Here is a 17,597-nt window from a genome sequence, read left to right on the forward strand (position 1 = left end):
CCTTTAATTAAACAGGAGAGCACAGAGTAAGAATGAAAAAGTTTATTGTCTTAATCTACAGAAGGTACTTTAATTGGAAAAGTAAAACTTTGTGTCTGAGTAAAGACGTTGTTTAAGACGTGATCAGTTCATTCCAGCTGTGAGACTTCATGGAAGTAGGCTCCCAGCATCTTGACTCCTTGGATGTAATTTGATCTGAAAAACAAAAAAAAAAAAAAAAAAAAAAAAAAAACAAGATTCAAATTATGCAGGATGATAAAATAATTTTAGCGTTTCCCTCAGTGTATTTTAAGCCTGGCGGGCCACCAGGCAATGCTTATTAAATAAGCATTGCTTATTTAAATTTTTTTTTAATGTTTGAATTTTAAGAGTTTATAGTTGGTGTTGAGGTATTAATCTTCTAATCTTTCAATAACACATAATTATCAAGTGATATTTTAAAATTTCCTGTCAATTTTAAACATTTTTTAACTCAAAAACTTGGCGGCTGCTGGATGAATGACAGCCTAAACCACCAGGCGTAGCAGGTTCTCTGGGAGAAACCTTGAATTCTTCCATTTACTTCTTAATTTCATTGAAATTACATCCACTGGCTTTGTGACGAACCTGTTGAGTTTTTCATTTTGGGAGTGAGCTCCATCATCGGAGGATCCAACAGGAAGCAGCATGACGTTCCGGCCCGTCGCCTCCTGGAACGTCAGAGTGACGGGAATGCTGCCGCCCTCACGGGTCAGGTCCGGTTCCACCCCGAAAACTAGACCACATCAGGGAGACAGGAAAATAACTGTCTCTGTATGAACACATGAGTAAAATATTGATTGCTTAGGAAGACGGGCGTATGTAAAGTTCTGAACCAACCCGTCTTCATGGCCTTTCGACCGGCCATGTAGTGCGGATGGTTGAAGTCAGACACCCAGGCTTTGGCCCCGTGACCCATCGTTACTTTTAGTTTGTTTGGACTTCCCAGATCAGCAAACCTCTTCTGCACGTAATCAACCACCTAAATAAAAATAATAAACAGAAACTGAGTAAGAAACAAACATGGTGCATTTAACCAGAATTAAACAGATTGAAACTGGTTATTTTGTTTAAATGTCCCATTTAATGCAAGATTCAACTATTTCATCAGAATATAAGCAAATGAATTATGAAATATGGTTTGTAATTGTTAAACTGAATTTTACTGCACATTTCACAGTTTATCTGCATAATGAAGACAGGGGGAAAAAAAGAAAAGAAAACAAGACAGGAAATGAAAATGGGAGGAAGAAAAGATGGAAAAGAAAGAATAAAAGATGGAAGAAAGTAAAGGAAATCAAATTAAAGGAAAAAAGACAGATGGAGGAAATCATTACAAAGGAAAACAAAGAAAAAAAATAATGCAAGAAAAAATAATTGTAAAAATAGGGAAAGACAGAAGGAAAGAGGGAATGAGGCAAGAAAAACAGAAAAAGGAAAGAAGAAAAAGAAAGAAAGCAAAAAAAGAAGTCAAAGGTGGAGGAAAAGGAGTAAGGAAAAAAAGAAAAGTTAGAAAGTAAATAAGCAAACTAGAGGAGATGAAAGGAGGACAAGGAACAAAAAAATTATGAAAAAGGAAAACAGAAAAGTAAAGAAAGGAGGAAGAACGGAAAAAAGAAAGAAAAAGAAGAGATAAGTTGGTGAGAAAGACGGGTTGGCAGGAGGAAACAAAATAATAAAAATGAAACAAACCAGCAAACAAGCAGGACAAATTAACATTTCACTTTCTCTCTTCTTAGCCATTTTAGATTCATATGACTGTTTATCTCACGGCTGACTACTCTCAGGTTTTATTGACACCACATTTACCAAACGTTGCACTAAAATGAATCCCTCTGCTGTCAAACACACATCACCACACTGGGTGGTGAACCTTTCAAAATAAAGCTTCAGCCATATTTTAGCGCTTACCTGCTTCTCCACGACTTTGGGGTCCATGTCCGGGACGAGGCGGATGGAGAATTTGCCGATGACCTTGCGGGGGATGACAGTCTTGGCTCCAGCTTCGGAGAACGCTCCCTCGATCCCGTGCAGAGAAAGAGACGGATACCTCCAGCGGTGCATCAGGATTTGTTCCTGTAACGAGAAAGAAGCGACGTGTTGGTGGTTCTGAATGAGGCAGGGAGTGAAGTAAATATCAGATCGTTTTCTCGCCTTGCTGTCGTGCAGCAGCTTTCCGACTCCCACATCTTTGCAGTACTCGGACAAGTCAAAGTCGATCTTCTCGTACAGCTTTTTCTCGTCTTCTGTGAGAGGAGCCACGCTGTCGTACATCCCAGGAATCAAAATCTTTCCCCTCTTGTCAACCAGAGACCCTGTGAAGGTAAAGAGAAGAACGTCGACATACAAGAACTGTAGAAAAATTCAACAATAATCTTTACTAACCCATGAGCGAAATGAGATCCGTCATGGCCTCATGAACCGAGCCGCCGAAGACGCCGGAGTGAAGGTCTTTCTCGCCGCACTTCACCTGAGGTTCAGATGGAAATGTAGAGAATCTGTAAAACTACTCTACAAAAAAAGCTACAAAATTACTCCTGAGGTGGATTTACCTCTACAAAGAAGTAGCAGATTCCTCTGAGGCCATAGGTGATGCAAGGTTTGGTCTTTCCCAGCCAGTAGTTGTCAGAGATGCAGACATAATCCACGTCTTTGAAGAACGAATCTTTTCGGGAAAACACCAGGTCGTCCAGACCCTCAGACCCAGATTCCTCCATCCCCTCGAAGCAGAACTTGATGTTGATGGGAAGATCCTGAAGGAAAGATAAAAGGTACTTCCTTTAACAGGTTAGGATGGGTCTATGGGGCAAACAAAACATGTTCAATACATTTTTTTTCCACACAAAATTATTCTTTGATAATGAGATTTTAGTTTAGCCTATTTGAGCTTCTTCCAAATTTAACCATTTTAGGGCAGCCAGTAAAGCTAGCAGACCCAATGTGCTGGAGTTCAGGTTAGGTTGCTAGGTAACAGGCTGGGCTTTGCTGGGGTTGCTAGGTGACGGGCAGAACCTGATTTGTGATCAGGCTCTGCCTGATCACAAATCAAGTTTTTGAAACTTGGCCGTTTCAAAAATGAGTTTTTGAAACGGCTCATTTTCCAGACACCAGTAAAAAGGCCAAGTGTTTTCTTTTTCAGCACCTGGGTTGTTTTTAGAAGAAGTTGAGACCCAAATGGAAGTACAACTTACAGAATGAATTTTCCTAATAAATTCCCTTTAAATCTCAAAAATACCAGAATCACAAGGTCCCTTGATTCTGTCGCCAGGAGGATGCAATAAAAAAAATTAAAAAAAAACTCAACAGCACATGATACCTGCTATAAAGTAATTTAAAACTCGACTGAAAAATCTCAGGGTTAATTTTTATCTAAAAAAGCTTTCAGTGGGCCGTAAACAGCTGAAACCGGGAAAGTGAATGGTGATGAAGACTCTTCATTATGAGAACATTATCCAAATGTACCCAGATCCTTCTAAGAAGTGGATTATCCCTGTGCTAATGTGGGTCAGTTTTCTGTTTTTCTGCCTGTTGACGACGTCAGAGTTCTCAGTGAAACGTCTTGACACGACTGCAGCGTTTCCAGCCTTCACATAATGATTAAACCAAGGCTTGGTTCTCACATGCTGTGGTTCATTTTTAAACCTGAATAAAAAATTTAAAAACAAAAACTGTTGTAGCACATAATTTACGCTGACTTAGGAGCTCCAGATCACATTCCTAAGAAGTTAATTTCTAAGAAAGCTGAAGGAGATTTAAAGTTAGTTTACAGTGTTTTTTAAAATGCTATATCATTTTTAAAAAGGTGTTTATCCTTCCCAGGAGCGGCTGATCTACCAAATAACTCCATTGACTTTACATCCAGCAGGAAACAAAAACCACCAAGAAGAACATTAATCGATTTCAGGTTCTTCTATGTGGAGTGCAACAGGGATCGATATGTGGGTCTCATTCAAACCCACCGGATACGAATCTCAACTAAGTAAAACTCTGAACTGTTTTCATTTTAATACGACTGAAAGAAGACTAACAAGATGATTTTGCATCATCCTCTGGTACAAAATAGTCCCCATCAGCCTGAGAAAATAAAAAACATTCTAACTGTAACCCATAAAATTAAGCTTTTTTTTGTAAAATACATTTAGTAGGCAACAAAGGTGGTTAGTCTGACATTTTAATAACCAAAATTAAACATTTTTGCTGTTGAAGTATTTTAAAGGAAAATGTAGCAACAGTTCAAATTTTGGTAAAAACCATCAATGATTCATGATGTTCAATATCATGATTTCCCTCCAGTATAAAACCAATACTTCACAAATGTAACAACTATACGAGTCCTTAATTGTTGCTGGACATTATCTATATTTTTATTCTTGTATTATCTGTAAGTTATTATGCAGAAGGACTGGTTAAATATTCTTCATTTATGCTTTTTTAAATTGTTGTCATTGCACCTGTCCACAAGGTGGCAGCATACAGGTGTCTAATGAACTATTAGCAGTAAACAAGTAGACCAACAAATACAATTTTTTAAAAAAGAAAGAAAAATACTTTAGTAATCATTCTGGGTAAACTGTCGACTTGATTTAGCTTTCTTAGTGAGCAAATAAAATGTTTGCATTTCTTTACAACTTCACTGAAATATTAACAACTACTTTTGCTTTGACATCATCTCTAAACCATGTCCAAGCAGAGAAAACACAGATCAATAATCAATGCCTGCAGTCTAAAACAACCAGCTGGATTTAGGTTGAACTATTTAACATTTAAATAATGAAAACAAATCTCGGAAAACGGCATCATTTAAAGGAAATGAAGCAAACAAAACTATTTGTTTGCATAACTTTCTGCATGACGCACAAACTGCAATGGAAACAAAAATACCTGAACGTGTAAAGACATGCTAGCTCTCATATGCTACGCAATAACATACAGAGGTTGTTTCATGAGAGCTTGAGCTCAGATCATGTTTTCCTTGAACTACCAGACCTGTCCACTCAAACGGTCAGTAAATCTTAAGCTGATGTTTTCAGCGAACAAAGATACTCACTCACACCCAACTCACAATGTGAAATGTGAGTTGGGTGTGAATGTTTATTATTCTTTCCCAGAGAAGAAAAGGTAAAAAGAGAAACCAAAAGTGTTTTGCAATAGTTTCAATGCACCAATAAATGTCAAAGTACAAACAAAGTACAACTGAAGTGGACAAAAACGTTGCAGAATCATGAATACCAAAGAACAAAACAGAGTTTATTTTCCTTCCACTTGGTATTTATGCACTACTTTTTACTAGTCTGACAGGAAATCCCTTTAAAATAAATTGTGAAGATGAGAATCAGCACATTCAGTAAAGGTAGGAAACTTGAAGCACAAACCAAACTGGTTTATATCAGAGTAAAAACTGTACCTGCTTTATCTTTTGGTAGGCCTCGATGCAGTTAAACCAGGCCAGCACTGGGCCTTTGTCGTCAGTGGATCCTCTTCCATAGAGTTTACCTACAAACACACCTCAGGCTTTATTTGCATCTTTTTCTCCTGGGATTCGATTAGAACATCGACTAACTTCACAAAACATTACAAAAAAACCCATATAATTAATGTAATTTCCAGTTCTTAATGGAAGCATTGTGTCGCTATCAGATCCTTTATTCTGGTTTAAATGTCATATTTAGTCTTTTTAAACAGAATATGTGACAAGACAGGAAGCAGAAAGAAGCTAAACTGAACATCGCTGAGCATGTAGGAGTCAGAAGGAAGTGAATGTGTCACTTTCAGTCAGCTGATTTTTTTACCAGAGAGCAGAATGAAAGCCTCAGCACTACAGTGGAGACGTTTTACAATCGTTTGATTGTAGAAAACAAAGATTTATTCATGCATTTATTAAGCCCCAGATAACGCAAATCAAAGCAACAGATCCTGGAGTGAGAAAATGTCCCGACTCCTCACTTTATCACATTTAAATCCTTTAGAATATTAAACAAATGTTAATATCAGGGGAAAATAACCTGAATACACACAAAAAGCAGTTTTCAAATGTAAAAAAAGCCAACCTGGCGCTGTGCAACTCCCACTCTCTTAATTACGATGTATTGTGTGTTTTTTAGCTATATTTCACTCATTTAAACTATCTGAAGACATGACATTGTCGAAATGACTCTTGTATTTACAGAGGCCATTTAGGTCTGATTACAGTAAATCTGTGTGATGAACAAAGACAAAAAGCAACAGAAAAGCAGATTTCACCGAGCTGCAGCATTTTTCCAAGTGAGCTTAGAGTAAAGTCAGCTCTTAATTCTTAAAACGGTTCAACCTAACCTCTGACGTCCTCAGATAAGAAAATGCAGCTCTGCTCAGAAAATGAAGGCAGCTGAAATGGACTTTGAATATGTGCAGCCATCTGTGATATGATTACACGTTGATAAAAGCACAAATGCAAAGCTGGGTTTGAGAAATTATAGCAAAAAAACAACAACTTTGATCTTTACAGACACAATACAGCTTTTTTTTTTACCTTAAACAGTGGAAAACTGTCAAATTATTTTTTCTTAAAAATGTTACGCTTCGATAGCTCTGACGGCGTAATTTTGATAATACTGAAGTCTGATCGCATCAAGACATCCAGATATTTTATGTCAGGCAGATAAAATACTGCATGTCTTCAAAACGCAGCCAAAGACAACACAAAGACGGACTGAAAACAGAAACCTCCAAATTCATCCTTTTGGGTTTAGTCTTACACTTTTAGGAACGATTCCAGACGATCACTTTGACTTCTGGTGAAGCCGTTTCACTTTCAGCCCTTTGATTTTCCAGATTACGTTTCAAAGCTGCTCTGGACCTACCGTCTATCTCCACCAGAGTGAACGGCTCGGTGTCCCAGCCGTCCTCGATCTGAGCAGGCTGCACGTCCAGGTGGCCGTAAATACATACAGTCTTCTTCGCCGGGTCCGAACCCAAATGGCCCAGGATGATGGGAGGCAGAGGGATCTCCTCACCAGAAGGAAGCTGCAGGGGGAAAAAAAAAACACTGAATATTAAAATTAAACTAGAACTGCAAGCAGTAATTTCGTGTTTTTCTGGTATCATACTGGATGTTACTTTAGTCTTTAAAAGTCGTGTTTTGATCATAACCAATGAAACGGAGTAAATTTGTAACATAATTATTCGAATCAGTTTGACCTTAATTTGTGTTCTCAGACACATAAGGAAGATGACATGATCACCTTTTGTTTCCCGATGTCCACCAGCTCCACTGTCCCCCCCAGCCTCTCGATGTCTTTGGCTGCCATCTCCATCATCTTCTTGATTTCCCCGCGCTTTTCGGGCCAAGCGGACACACTCTGGACAGCGACCCATTCTCCAAGGCGCTGGGAGAAAGAAGAAACTCACGGCTACTCAAAGGCTTTTCAATCATTCTCTAGACTGAGAGTTAGGCTTCAACTGAATTTAACAACTGGTTTTACAATAATAGAGATTGGCACATACCCGTAAAGTCTAACTAGATCACCTCACTTAGAAAAATATGCAGAGTAAATAAACGTAATTTATTTTAATCAGTGTTTCTCAACCCTGGTCCTCACCGTCCCACCTGTCCTGCATGTTTTAGGCGTTTCCCTTCTGCCACACACCTGAATTGTATCTCTGGGTGATTAACAGGCTTCTGCAGCACTTGATGGTCATGCAATCATTTGAATCAGCTGTTCTGGAATAGAGGCACATCTAAGACATGCAGAGCAGGGGGGCGTTGAGGACCAGGGTTGAGAAACACTGGTTTTAAGTAAACAGGACTAAATCAAGTACTAGCAAAAAAAAATTAAAAATTAAACCAATTTTCCTAATTGAGTCCTTATCCTTCCTCTCTCACTTCTTTTATTAGTCTTTATTTGAAAGTGCTCAGACAGGAAATTGGGTAATGAAGAGGCAAAGGTCATCAGGTCGGGATTTGAAACTGTGACAGCCGCGTCTACGACCGACGCCTCCAACACTGCAACACCCCTCTCTCCAACTTCATATGTTTACTAATTACATCAAATACTTGGAATACATGATCTACACAAACAAATATTTTGTTTAATAAAATATAAAATAAAGATTAATTCATTCTCGACCATCACTGTCGTTTGCAGGTTTGTTTACATGAATACCAGAAACACAATACAAAGGTTCCAGGTTGGGACTTTTGCATGTAGGAAAAAAATGACATTAATTGTGTTAATGGCCCCAAAAAACAAACAATTAAGCATTAAGTTAGCTGACTGTAGCCTTGCTCAAGATAAAATGATACATTTTGCTACATAGATGCTCTTCTATCTCTTTATCGTGAATCAGATTAGATAAATTACTGGCTCCAGAATAGAAAAAAAAAAAACTAAAGTGAAGCATTTGTACTTGGATGGAGGCAGCATTGAGTCAAAGTACTTTCCAACGTAAGCAGAAACTTTCTTCTTCTAAATTAATCCAGCTCAAGTAGTGCGAGTTTCACCCTCGAATTATAAGTAACTTACTAAAAGTGAGAGCTGATGGCAATTTCACGAAAACTGATTTAAGTCAACTCACTATTTTCTATTAAATGCCATCTTGCATTTACAGTGCAGTGACAATAAGTGCTACATTTAAATACTGGGTGATAAATCATACCTTGACGTAGAGATCCTGGTTTTCGTCCACATACTTGAAAAGTGCTGGGAGGTGAGCCATTTTTCCCAACGACAGACAGGAGCTGAGGGTTAAACCAGGCAGAGTGGCGAGTTTAACTCTGACCCGGAGCAGATATATGAGCACAAAGACACGCCCACCAACCAACCTGCTGAAAGTAAATATAAAAAAAGAAAAAGACTCGTGAGAAAGTTGCATCAGAGACATTTTACTTCCTGCTTATCGTGTGCAACATAAAGTTAAAGAGTCTTTCTCTATTTTACTTTGCAGAAATAAATACCTCCATGATACTTCAGTGTATTTTAGTACTGATACACCAACTCAAAGTAGTTATTCTCTTTTTTTTCTAGATTATTTCACTTACAAGACGTTTTTCCTGTTATAAATTAAATAATCTGGCAGTGGAATTAGTAATTTTTTATCAATATTAAGGAATTATATCTTGCTGAAAAGTTAGTTGTAAGGCAGTTTTGTCTTATTTCAAATTTACTAAGGTATTTGCACTGGAAACTACAGACCAAAAATATGTTTAGTTTGTTTTTTTCAGTGACAAAAACAAAGTAATTGTTCAAATAAAACCATGAAAAGTCAACTTTCTGGCCTACTTGTGAGAAAACTAATAAATCAGAACAAGCTATCCCCACAGTGAAACATGGTGGTGGGAGCGTCATGCTGTGGGGATGTCGTTCTTAAGCATGGACAGTGAAGCTGGAGCTAGAAATACAGAGCAATCTGGAAGAACATCTGTCAAAAGCCTGCAGACTGGGGCAGAGGTTCAAAACTGCTTAAACGTACAGCCAGAGCTACAACTGAGTGGTTCAACCAAAGCACATTAACATGTTAGAATGGTCCAGTCAAAGCTCAGACATCAAATCTACCCTCAAAGCTTTTTCTTCCAAATTATAAGTGCATAATACATAAAATCTCAATAAAATAAATTTGTGGTTGCAACATGACTAAAGGTGCTAAAGTTCAAAATGTACAAACAATATTACAAAGCAACACATATTTAAAGCTGTTCTCCTCCAGCACTGAAAACAACTTATAACAACGAGCTCCTAAGTTGGTACAGAGCTACATAAATATCGTAACATTTAGGCTAAAGAGCCTTTAGTAAAACACATAACTTGAACTCAAGTGTTTAAGAAAATCAATCTGAAACTGATAACAACTTAAATATATTCCAGAAATTACGGAGCCTGTTAGAAGGCTAACAGAACGGGGGTTAGCAGGCTGAGAGCTCTTTTATTTCCTAACTAGCTAATATTTTAGCTTTGACTGAGAAGATGCGATTCCTGGCAACATATCAGCTTTAAAAGAGCTTGTCAATATTACCTGTGCAAGCCAAACGCTGTTCTTTTGCAAATGTTCCGGTTTCTACATAGAAGAGTAGCTGCAGCACTGCTTTCGCTGTTCCGTAGAAACTATACGTAAGCGAGTCCGCCATATTGTGAGTGGCATCTTCGTTTTCAAAAGCAGCGACAGTATGGTTGGAAACAGTTTTTTTCCCTGGATCAACAGACCCTTTTATGAATTATATAATACATGTTGATTTTATGATCAGTGTTACCACTGAGACAAAAATTATCTGCAACAATTACAAAACTGTTAAAAAGGAATTTACATTTGTTATAGTTGAACCACTGAAAATCGTCAGAATTAAACATAATTAAGTGTATTAGTAGGAGTATGTAATAACTAAGAAAACTTAAAATAAAATGTCAAAACTTATTTCAGTGACCGAATTAATGTGCTTGTAAATGTAGGCCTAAATTTGCAGTATCAACAATATGCATTAAAACCTTTATTGTCCGTTAGTGGTGATGTTCAGACATACCAGCAGCAAAGTGACAAGCAAGTCAGAGCAGGTAGATTCACACAAAATAAAGATAAAAACAGAAAGAAACACAAAATATTATATTCCTAAACAAAAAGAAAGTACCAAAGCAATGACAAAGGCGTTTCCAATGGTTATGAAAAAGAGTCCGATTTTATTAAGTGAATAAAATCAAATATTGTCATTTTTAAAGAAGAAATAAACTTACAATAACTTTTATACACACCTCAAGCCGATTGCAGTTTTTTGTTTATTTTTCATTTAGTAATCAAACAAGACACACAGCCTAAAGCAAAAGACGATTATTGCGCAAATTTGTGTACAAAAAAGCCACTCGCAATATGGCGGCGCAGTTTACGTGCGTTCTGTGTTCTCATCGCGTGGGGGTTCTTGATCCTGTGATTTCCGTTGGTTCCAGTTCAGCTGATGTCAGTCATTTATGCTGATGTCTGCGTGTGACTCTTTTCACGTGATAGACGCTTCCCGTTTGCTACTGACAGACAAAAATGTAAAATAAAAATGTACAACAGCATGCAAACAACAGGTGTATGCCTGCTCCTTCAATTAAAAAGAACAATTATTACAGATTATGACTGGTGTAGACCAATTATTCAAAAACAGTAAAGTCATTCAAATGTATGCTTGTTTAGATGTTTGTAAATTAAAGCAATATCTTCTCATTTAGACTGACATCACATGTTTAAGTGTCATATTTCTGCAGCAACTTGCAGAAGTAAATCATCATAAAGCAGAATTTGTTGTTTGTCAACAGCAAATTTGTAACATTAATTAAACATGAAAACACCATAAGAAGGAAAAACATCACCAGTGTCAAAAGCGATTAATGTGAAAGCCAGTTTATTGTCAGACGTCTCCAGAAACGCTTTTGGTTGAAAGGTAAAAATTGTACTGAAAGGGTTCAGGTTCTGAAAGTGAGCACAGATGTTATTTAAGACTTTATGAGTTCAACCCAGTTTTGAAACTTCATGGAAGTAAGCAGCCAGCATCTTGATTCCTTGAATGTAGTTTGATCTGGAGAATTTGGATAAAGAACAAGATTTTATTTGAAAGAAAAAAACAACAAGATAGCTGTTAATTTTATTTGATATTTTCCATGTTTCCTTATGTATTTAGATAAACTATAAAATCTCAAACCTGTTGATTTTTTCATTTTGTGAGTGAGCTCCATCATCGGAGGATCCGATAGGAAGCAGCATGACGTTCCGACCCGTTGCCTCCTGGAAGGTCAGAGTGATGGGAATGCTGCCGCCCTCACGGGTCAGGTCCGGCTCAACGCCAAAAACTTAAATTAAACCAATAAGGTAAAAAAAAAAAACAGGATCAAATAATGGGAGAAGATGCTCAATTAACTGTTTTTTACATCTAAAAGTATTAAAATGTATCTATATTATAAAATGTAGATGCATTTATTTAATTTTTTTTATTATTTCTGTTTATAGTACACTGCATGCTATTTTCTTTTTATGTTTTCTTTGGTCCTTGATGCAAAAAAAACTTATTTTTAACACTGTTTGGTACAAATGTACGTTTTTTAAGCAGAGTTTTTATTTACCCGTCTTCATTGCTCTTCGACCAGCCATGTAGTGAGGATGGTTAAAGTCAGACACCCAGGCTTTGGCCCCTTCACCAAAACTGTACACCTTCATTTTATTAGGACTTCCCAACTCAGCAAATTTCTTCTGCACATGGTCGATCACCTGAACAATAATAGAAGAGTGAAAGAGATTAAAAGAACAACATATTTGCTATTTATGAACTCTGGAAATAGATAAATGAAAACGAGTAACAAACTGAAGCTTTAGATTTATGCTATTCATGTAAAAGGTCGGCCGAAGGTCTGTGGAACGATGATGAGTAACCAGTGACTAAAAACTAACACCAGCATTGATGTAGCCTTAATCGTAATCGAACCCAATTCCGATATTTCTGACGTAATGCGATCTGTATCTGATCTTTCTGAACAATACAAGTCGGATTTTTTTCCGAATACGACCCAGGCTGCTTGGATATCCGATACGCATCCGATCTTTTCAAACGTGACCTGAATCCCAACGGCCAGATACTGAACGTCATTGATACTCGACAAACGTCACTAATCTGCGTCCTGATACACGCAAGCGTGAAGAAAAACAACAAAAACAACCATGGCGGAGCGTAATGAGGATTAAGTTGTTAAAGTGCTGCCTCCTGTCGCACAACTTCAAAATCGTAAGTTAAGCTCCACCATTAGCATCCGTGTTTACTTCCACAAACACTGAGCTCTTCTTCTTTATCGCGGTTGGCAAAACACTGAGAACGCTGACGCTATGGCGCCCTCTGCTGCGCATGCTGGACACTTTCAGGTTGTTTGCTGTTCACACTAGAGATCACGTACAAGTCGCATTTATTTGAAAACGTGAACGACCACGACAAAAAAATGAATACATAAAATCTGATTTGACAAAAAATATGAATTGGGTCACATCAGGCTGCAGTGCGAACATAGCCTAAGTCAGCATTCTAAAGGCCATTTAAGGACATTTTCGTTTTTCAAAACACAACTTTCATGTCCAGTTGAAAGTAATTCAGTCTACCTGCTTCTCCACGACTTTGGGGTCCATGTCAGGGACGAGGCGGATGGAAAATTTGCCAATGACCTTGTGGGGAATAACAGTCTTGAATCCAGTTTCGGAGAACGCTCCCTCGATTCCGTGCAGAGAAAGACACGGATACCTCCAGCGGTGCATCAGGATTTGTTCCTACGATGCAAAACATCAGCAAAGTCCCAGTGGTTCTGATAGATTCAGTAAGTAAAGGAGTTTTATTTACCTTAGTTTCATGCAGCAGCTTTCCAGCTCCCACATCTTCGCAGTACTCAACCACGTCAAAATCGATCTTGTCGTATAGTTTTTTCTCCTCTTCTGTCAGAGGAGCGACGCTGTCGTATATCCCAGGAATCAAAATCTTTCCTTTCCTGTCGACAAGACAGCCTGTGAAAGAAGAAAATATGCAGTGAAATTTTACAGACAAAAGATCAGTCCTTAAATCATCTCTATTTACCCATGAGTAAAATGAGATCAGTCATGGCCTCATGAACCGAGCCGCCAAAGACGCCGGAGTGAAGGTCTGTCTTGCTGCACTCGACCTTCATATCAAGATATAAAAGTATCATTAGGATGTATCCCAAAAATAACCACCTCTTTAAATAACCGAGACTTTACCTCGATGAAAAAGCAGCAGATTCCTCTGAGGCCGTAGGTGATGCACGGTTTGGTCTTTCCCAGCCAGTAGTTGTCAGAGATGCAGACATAATCCACGTCTTTGAAGAACGAATCTTTTCGGGAAAACACCAGGTCGTCCAGGCCCTCAGAATCCGACTCCTCCATTCCTTCAAAGCAGAACTTGATGTTGATGGGAAGATCCTGCAAAACAAAGACAAACATATACTGTAAAAATAATAATAAAGCTCAATTCCTGGGGTTATACCCACTGAATGCAGAAACCATTTCACCACAGATTTGGACAAACCAGACAACATGGCTCCCTCAAAGTTTTTTTTTTTTATTATGGTTTTCTTAATTTTTTCTGAGGGGGGAAAATGCGAGACCAAAACTACAAACACGTTTTAGCACCAACATTAACAGATTCCCTAAAACAGCAGCAGCAAGTTTACCGTCCCAATCTTTTGATGGGCCTCGATGCAGTTGAACCAGGCCAGAACCGGACCCTTATCATCAGTGGATCCTCTTCCATACAGCTTACCTACAAAGATAAAACTCAATTTAACCAGTCTGTTAATTTTTTTTTAAACAAATCATTTAACCAGAGACCCTTTGCAAAATTTTTCATGTTCCTTAGTGCTGCTATCTGGAGAAGAGATATCTTCTCTCACTTTCTTTTTATCCTACATCAAAATGTGTCAAACTGGGAATAAGCATCTTGAGGGACAAAGTTTAAATCAAACCTGCTCTGTTGAAGCAGCAGTGGAAGAGTTTGCTTCACCTGTCACTCCCTCGATTGTATTAAACAGGGTGTAGTCCAAATATAAAGCACATACTGTACAGCATTTGCTGTGGCATTGTTTCGACAAGCTTCTGCAATGTCACTGCATTCATTTCCATCCAGAGTTCAATTCATTTTTGTAGGTTAGACTGCCGTGCAAAGTTTTTTCCATCACAAAGCTTCTCACTGGGGCAAAGATCTGGACTCTGGTGGAAATGAAGCTACTTGCACAATTTAACCCTGGTGAATCCTGGCGTTCTCATCTTAGATTAAATCTGTCCTTTCAGGGAAGAAGGCACAAATCCGATGGTAAAATGATCTGGTATATATCCAGATTGTCACCTGATCTCTGATCTGACCAACTGCAGAAACCCCAGATCATGGAGCTGCCGCTGCAGACATTAGGCATGAAGGGGGCATCACTTCATCTGACTCCCTTCTTACCCCGACACAACAATTATTAGTCTAATTCTTATACTGTTTCATAAATTTGACCCTTTCACCCCAATTAGCGTCACTCGTGTTTTTCTCACAGCTATAAAACAGTTTCGTCCCGGTCCGTTGAGTTCTCTTCGCATTGCAATGCTCTTAATTTCACTATTCAGCACAGAGCAGTGAGTTTTGATTTAAAATGCTTAAAGCAGGGATTTCAAACTCATTTTTGTTTTGGGCCAAATCAAGATCATGAATGCTCTTAAAGGGCTGGTGGTGCCAGAATGCGTTGTTAAAATCTGATCACAAGCTGTTAAAACAGCAATAAATTCTTAAAATCAAATATTATTAAACATCTTTTCAATTTCTCCAGGATTTTGTGCTTCTTTTTGTGATTTTTTGCAATAAAAATCAAAATGTTTGTGGTACTAATTCAGCCTGACTTTTTGCAGATACAGGAAGCTTTTGCTCTTACCGTCTTTCTCCACCAGAGTGAACGGCTCGGTGTCCCAGCCGTCCTTCACCTGAGCAGGCTGGACGTCCAGGTGACCGTAAATACACACCGTCTTCTTGGCTGGGTCCGAGCCCAAGCTGCCCAGGAGGATGGGAGGCAGAGGGATCTCCTCACCAGAGGAAAACTGCACGAATTAACATAAATACAAGAATTATACAAACCTGTTTCTCCAGCTCAATGTTGGAGGTTGATGGAGTTAAAAGTACATCTTAGAGAAATGTTCACAGCTTGACGAAAAATATTCAAATTAAAGTATCCTAAAGTACAATACAAAGTACTCATATTTTATCAGAAAACTATAAATTTTAAGATATTAAAAAGTTTGATTTTTAACAAATAAAAGTGAAAAACTCTTTTACCTTTTGGGTGTCGTTGTCCACCAGCTCGACTTTCCCCCCCAGCATCTTGATCTCATCCGCTGCCATCTCCATCATCTTCTGGATCTCTCCGCGCTTCTCAGGCCAAACGGACACACTCTGGACACTGACCCATTCTGCCAGGCGCTGAGCAGAGAAAGTTCAAACATCTTCTGATATAGTCTCATTTAATTGATCATGCAAATTAAATTTTTTTTCCTCCTAAAGAAAGAGAAATCCACATTAAGTGCAACCACAGAACTGAGGCTAAATTTTGCTCAACTGATTTTATGCCTTAAGTAATTTCACTTCCTGATTAGCTGAAAATCACGGTGAAACAAGAAGAAATCTTACCTGCACATAGAGATCATCGTGTTCATCCACATACTTAAAAAGTGCTGGAAGGTGAGTCATTTTTGTGGGTAACAGCAGCTGGAGGGTTGGCAGGCAGAATGGAATGAAAATACTCGGTTCTGCAGACTGGGAACAGAAGCCACACCCTGCATCAAACCTGTTCTCTGCCATATCTAACCCTTATACAAGGTTAGATACTTTTTGCAGATGTCATCTTGACAGACAAGTCAGTGACAGATTTCTGCATTCTGTGCACAAAAGGTTATCAAAGATCATTCCTTCCAGCTTTATAACCAAAACTGCTCTCTGCTCTACATTTTTAATCTGTTGCTGTTTCAAAGACATCTACTCAGTTACACATTTTTGTCCTAGTATGCCATTTTTAATAACCACAGTATTCTTATGTTGTACACATTTTTCCATTAAAAAAATTTTTACATTAATTTGAATATGCCTTTAGCTTGATATTCCCAAAGTGGGACAAATAGTACAATATTTCTATTCTAAGTTCAAACGTTTAGAAAAAGATTTTACAAACCCAATATATTTGGGTAAGATCCACAAGGAGTCACATGTTAGTACACAGCTGGGATTTCTAGCATTTTACTCAATTACTGCTACAATCAGATGATACATTTTACTAAAAAGATGTCCTGCCCACATGTGACCGAGACCATATGACAAACACCAACTGCGAACTGAAAGTTTCACTTTGACAGATTTCTGCATCCTATGTTTAAGTGAGTTTCACTTTCAGTTCGCACTTGAACAAGATGCAGGTCACTGGAGGAGGATGTAAAATGTTTGACCAGCTGAATCCAGTGTTTTTTACTGATGACCTAGTCTTATACAGTCGGTTAACCTTGATGTGTTCTGCGATGTGTTCAGTTGAAGAAGGGAGTCAGACCACAGGAGTTGCTGGTTGAGCTTTAATGCAGGTTGCTGGCAGAGGCCTGCACAAATAGAAATAAAAATGCCCTTTAACATGCAGCTCTTCCGTTGACAGGAGTCGGAATTCCCCTAGCAGATAAGCACATGGAGAAACTCTGTGACAATATCTGCGCTAACATTTAAGAAAAATGTTCTGAACTTGTCAAAAAGAATTCTCCTCTGTATGCATAAAAACAAACAAACATTCATAGCTGCATGTATTTACAATTATTTTGTATATTTCATAAAATGCGAGCTTAACTAAAAGCAAAGAAAATTTTCTACGATTCTCAGGCAGCCTAGCGTTAACTGAGAGTACTGCAGTACTGACGTCATAAGACATTCTTAAAGTGACAGTACAGGTACTAGTGTTCACCAAAATAAATAAAATAATAAAATTCTTAAAATATAACAAAAAAAATAGGATTCTTCAGTGTTAATCAGGATTTGGTGAAATTTCAAACATTATAATACAAAATAAAAGCACATTTTTTAAAATTAT

General features: G+C 38.1%; 2 protein-coding genes across 3 annotated transcripts; both read right to left on the bottom strand.

Moving 5' to 3' along the window:
* Window positions 1–27: 27 nt before the first annotated feature.
* On the bottom strand, window positions 28–10,138 carry cndp2 (carnosine dipeptidase 2). Its single transcript, XM_008422156.3, has 12 exons — window positions 10,006–10,138; window positions 8,653–8,734; window positions 7,239–7,382; window positions 6,858–7,020; window positions 5,423–5,511; window positions 2,571–2,771; window positions 2,404–2,488; window positions 2,173–2,333; window positions 1,930–2,094; window positions 859–1,000; window positions 607–754; window positions 28–195 (listed from the first exon to the last, which is right to left on the bottom strand). Exons 2-12 carry the CDS (start codon window positions 8,710–8,712, stop codon window positions 129–131), a joined length of 1,425 nt encoding a protein of 474 aa, XP_008420378.1. The 5' UTR covers window positions 8,713–8,734; window positions 10,006–10,138; the 3' UTR covers window positions 28–128.
* A 1,210-nt stretch (window positions 10,139–11,348) lies between these two features.
* Window positions 11,349–17,588, bottom strand: LOC103472482 (cytosolic non-specific dipeptidase-like). 2 transcript variants are annotated; one of them, XM_017307493.2, is made up of 12 exons: window positions 16,704–17,588; window positions 16,166–16,291; window positions 15,815–15,958; window positions 15,417–15,579; window positions 14,181–14,269; window positions 13,729–13,929; window positions 13,568–13,652; window positions 13,337–13,497; window positions 13,102–13,266; window positions 12,081–12,225; window positions 11,663–11,810; window positions 11,349–11,539 (listed from the first exon to the last, which is right to left on the bottom strand). In XM_017307493.2, exons 2-12 carry the CDS (start codon window positions 16,223–16,225, stop codon window positions 11,473–11,475), a joined length of 1,428 nt encoding a protein of 475 aa, XP_017162982.1. In that variant the 5' UTR covers window positions 16,226–16,291; window positions 16,704–17,588; the 3' UTR covers window positions 11,349–11,472. The 2 variants fall into 2 exon arrangements, with proteins under 2 accessions (XP_017162982.1, XP_008420377.1); XM_008422155.3 differs by having other exon boundaries at window positions 16,166–17,588.
* Between the last annotated feature and the right edge of the window lie 9 nt (window positions 17,589–17,597).

This window comes from Poecilia reticulata, chromosome 11, assembly GCF_904066995.2.
Source record: "Poecilia reticulata chromosome 11, P_reticulata-male-v2, whole genome shotgun sequence".
Taxonomy (NCBI): Eukaryota; Metazoa; Chordata; class Actinopteri; order Cyprinodontiformes; family Poeciliidae; genus Poecilia; species Poecilia reticulata.

What these genes read in the sequence shown, in the direction of transcription:
- cndp2 (XM_008422156.3), bottom strand. Translation starts at nt 8,712, where the DNA reads ATGGCTCACCTCCCAGCACTTTTCAAGTATGTGGACGAAAACCAGGAT. An exon ending in ACCAGGATCTCTACGTCAAG is followed by an intron (nt 7,383 to 8,652) that starts GTATGATTTATC and finishes TCTTTCTCCCAG; the next exon opens with CGCCTTGGAGAATGGGTCGC. An exon ending in GGATCTCATTTCGCTCATGG is followed by an intron (nt 2,334 to 2,403) that starts GTTAGTAAAGAT and finishes TTACCTTCACAG; the next exon opens with GGTCTCTGGTTGACAAGAGG.
- LOC103472482 (XM_008422155.3), bottom strand. Translation starts at nt 16,336, where the DNA reads ATGGCAGAGAACAGGTTTGATGCAGGGTGTGGCTTCTGTTCCCAGTCT. An exon ending in CCCATCAAAAGATTGGGACG is followed by an intron (nt 13,930 to 14,180) that starts GTAAACTTGCTG and finishes TTTGTTTTGCAG; the next exon opens with GATCTTCCCATCAACATCAA. An exon ending in TCTGCTGCTTTTTCATCGAG is followed by an intron (nt 13,653 to 13,728) that starts GTAAAGTCTCGG and finishes CTTGATATGAAG; the next exon opens with GTCGAGTGCAGCAAGACAGA.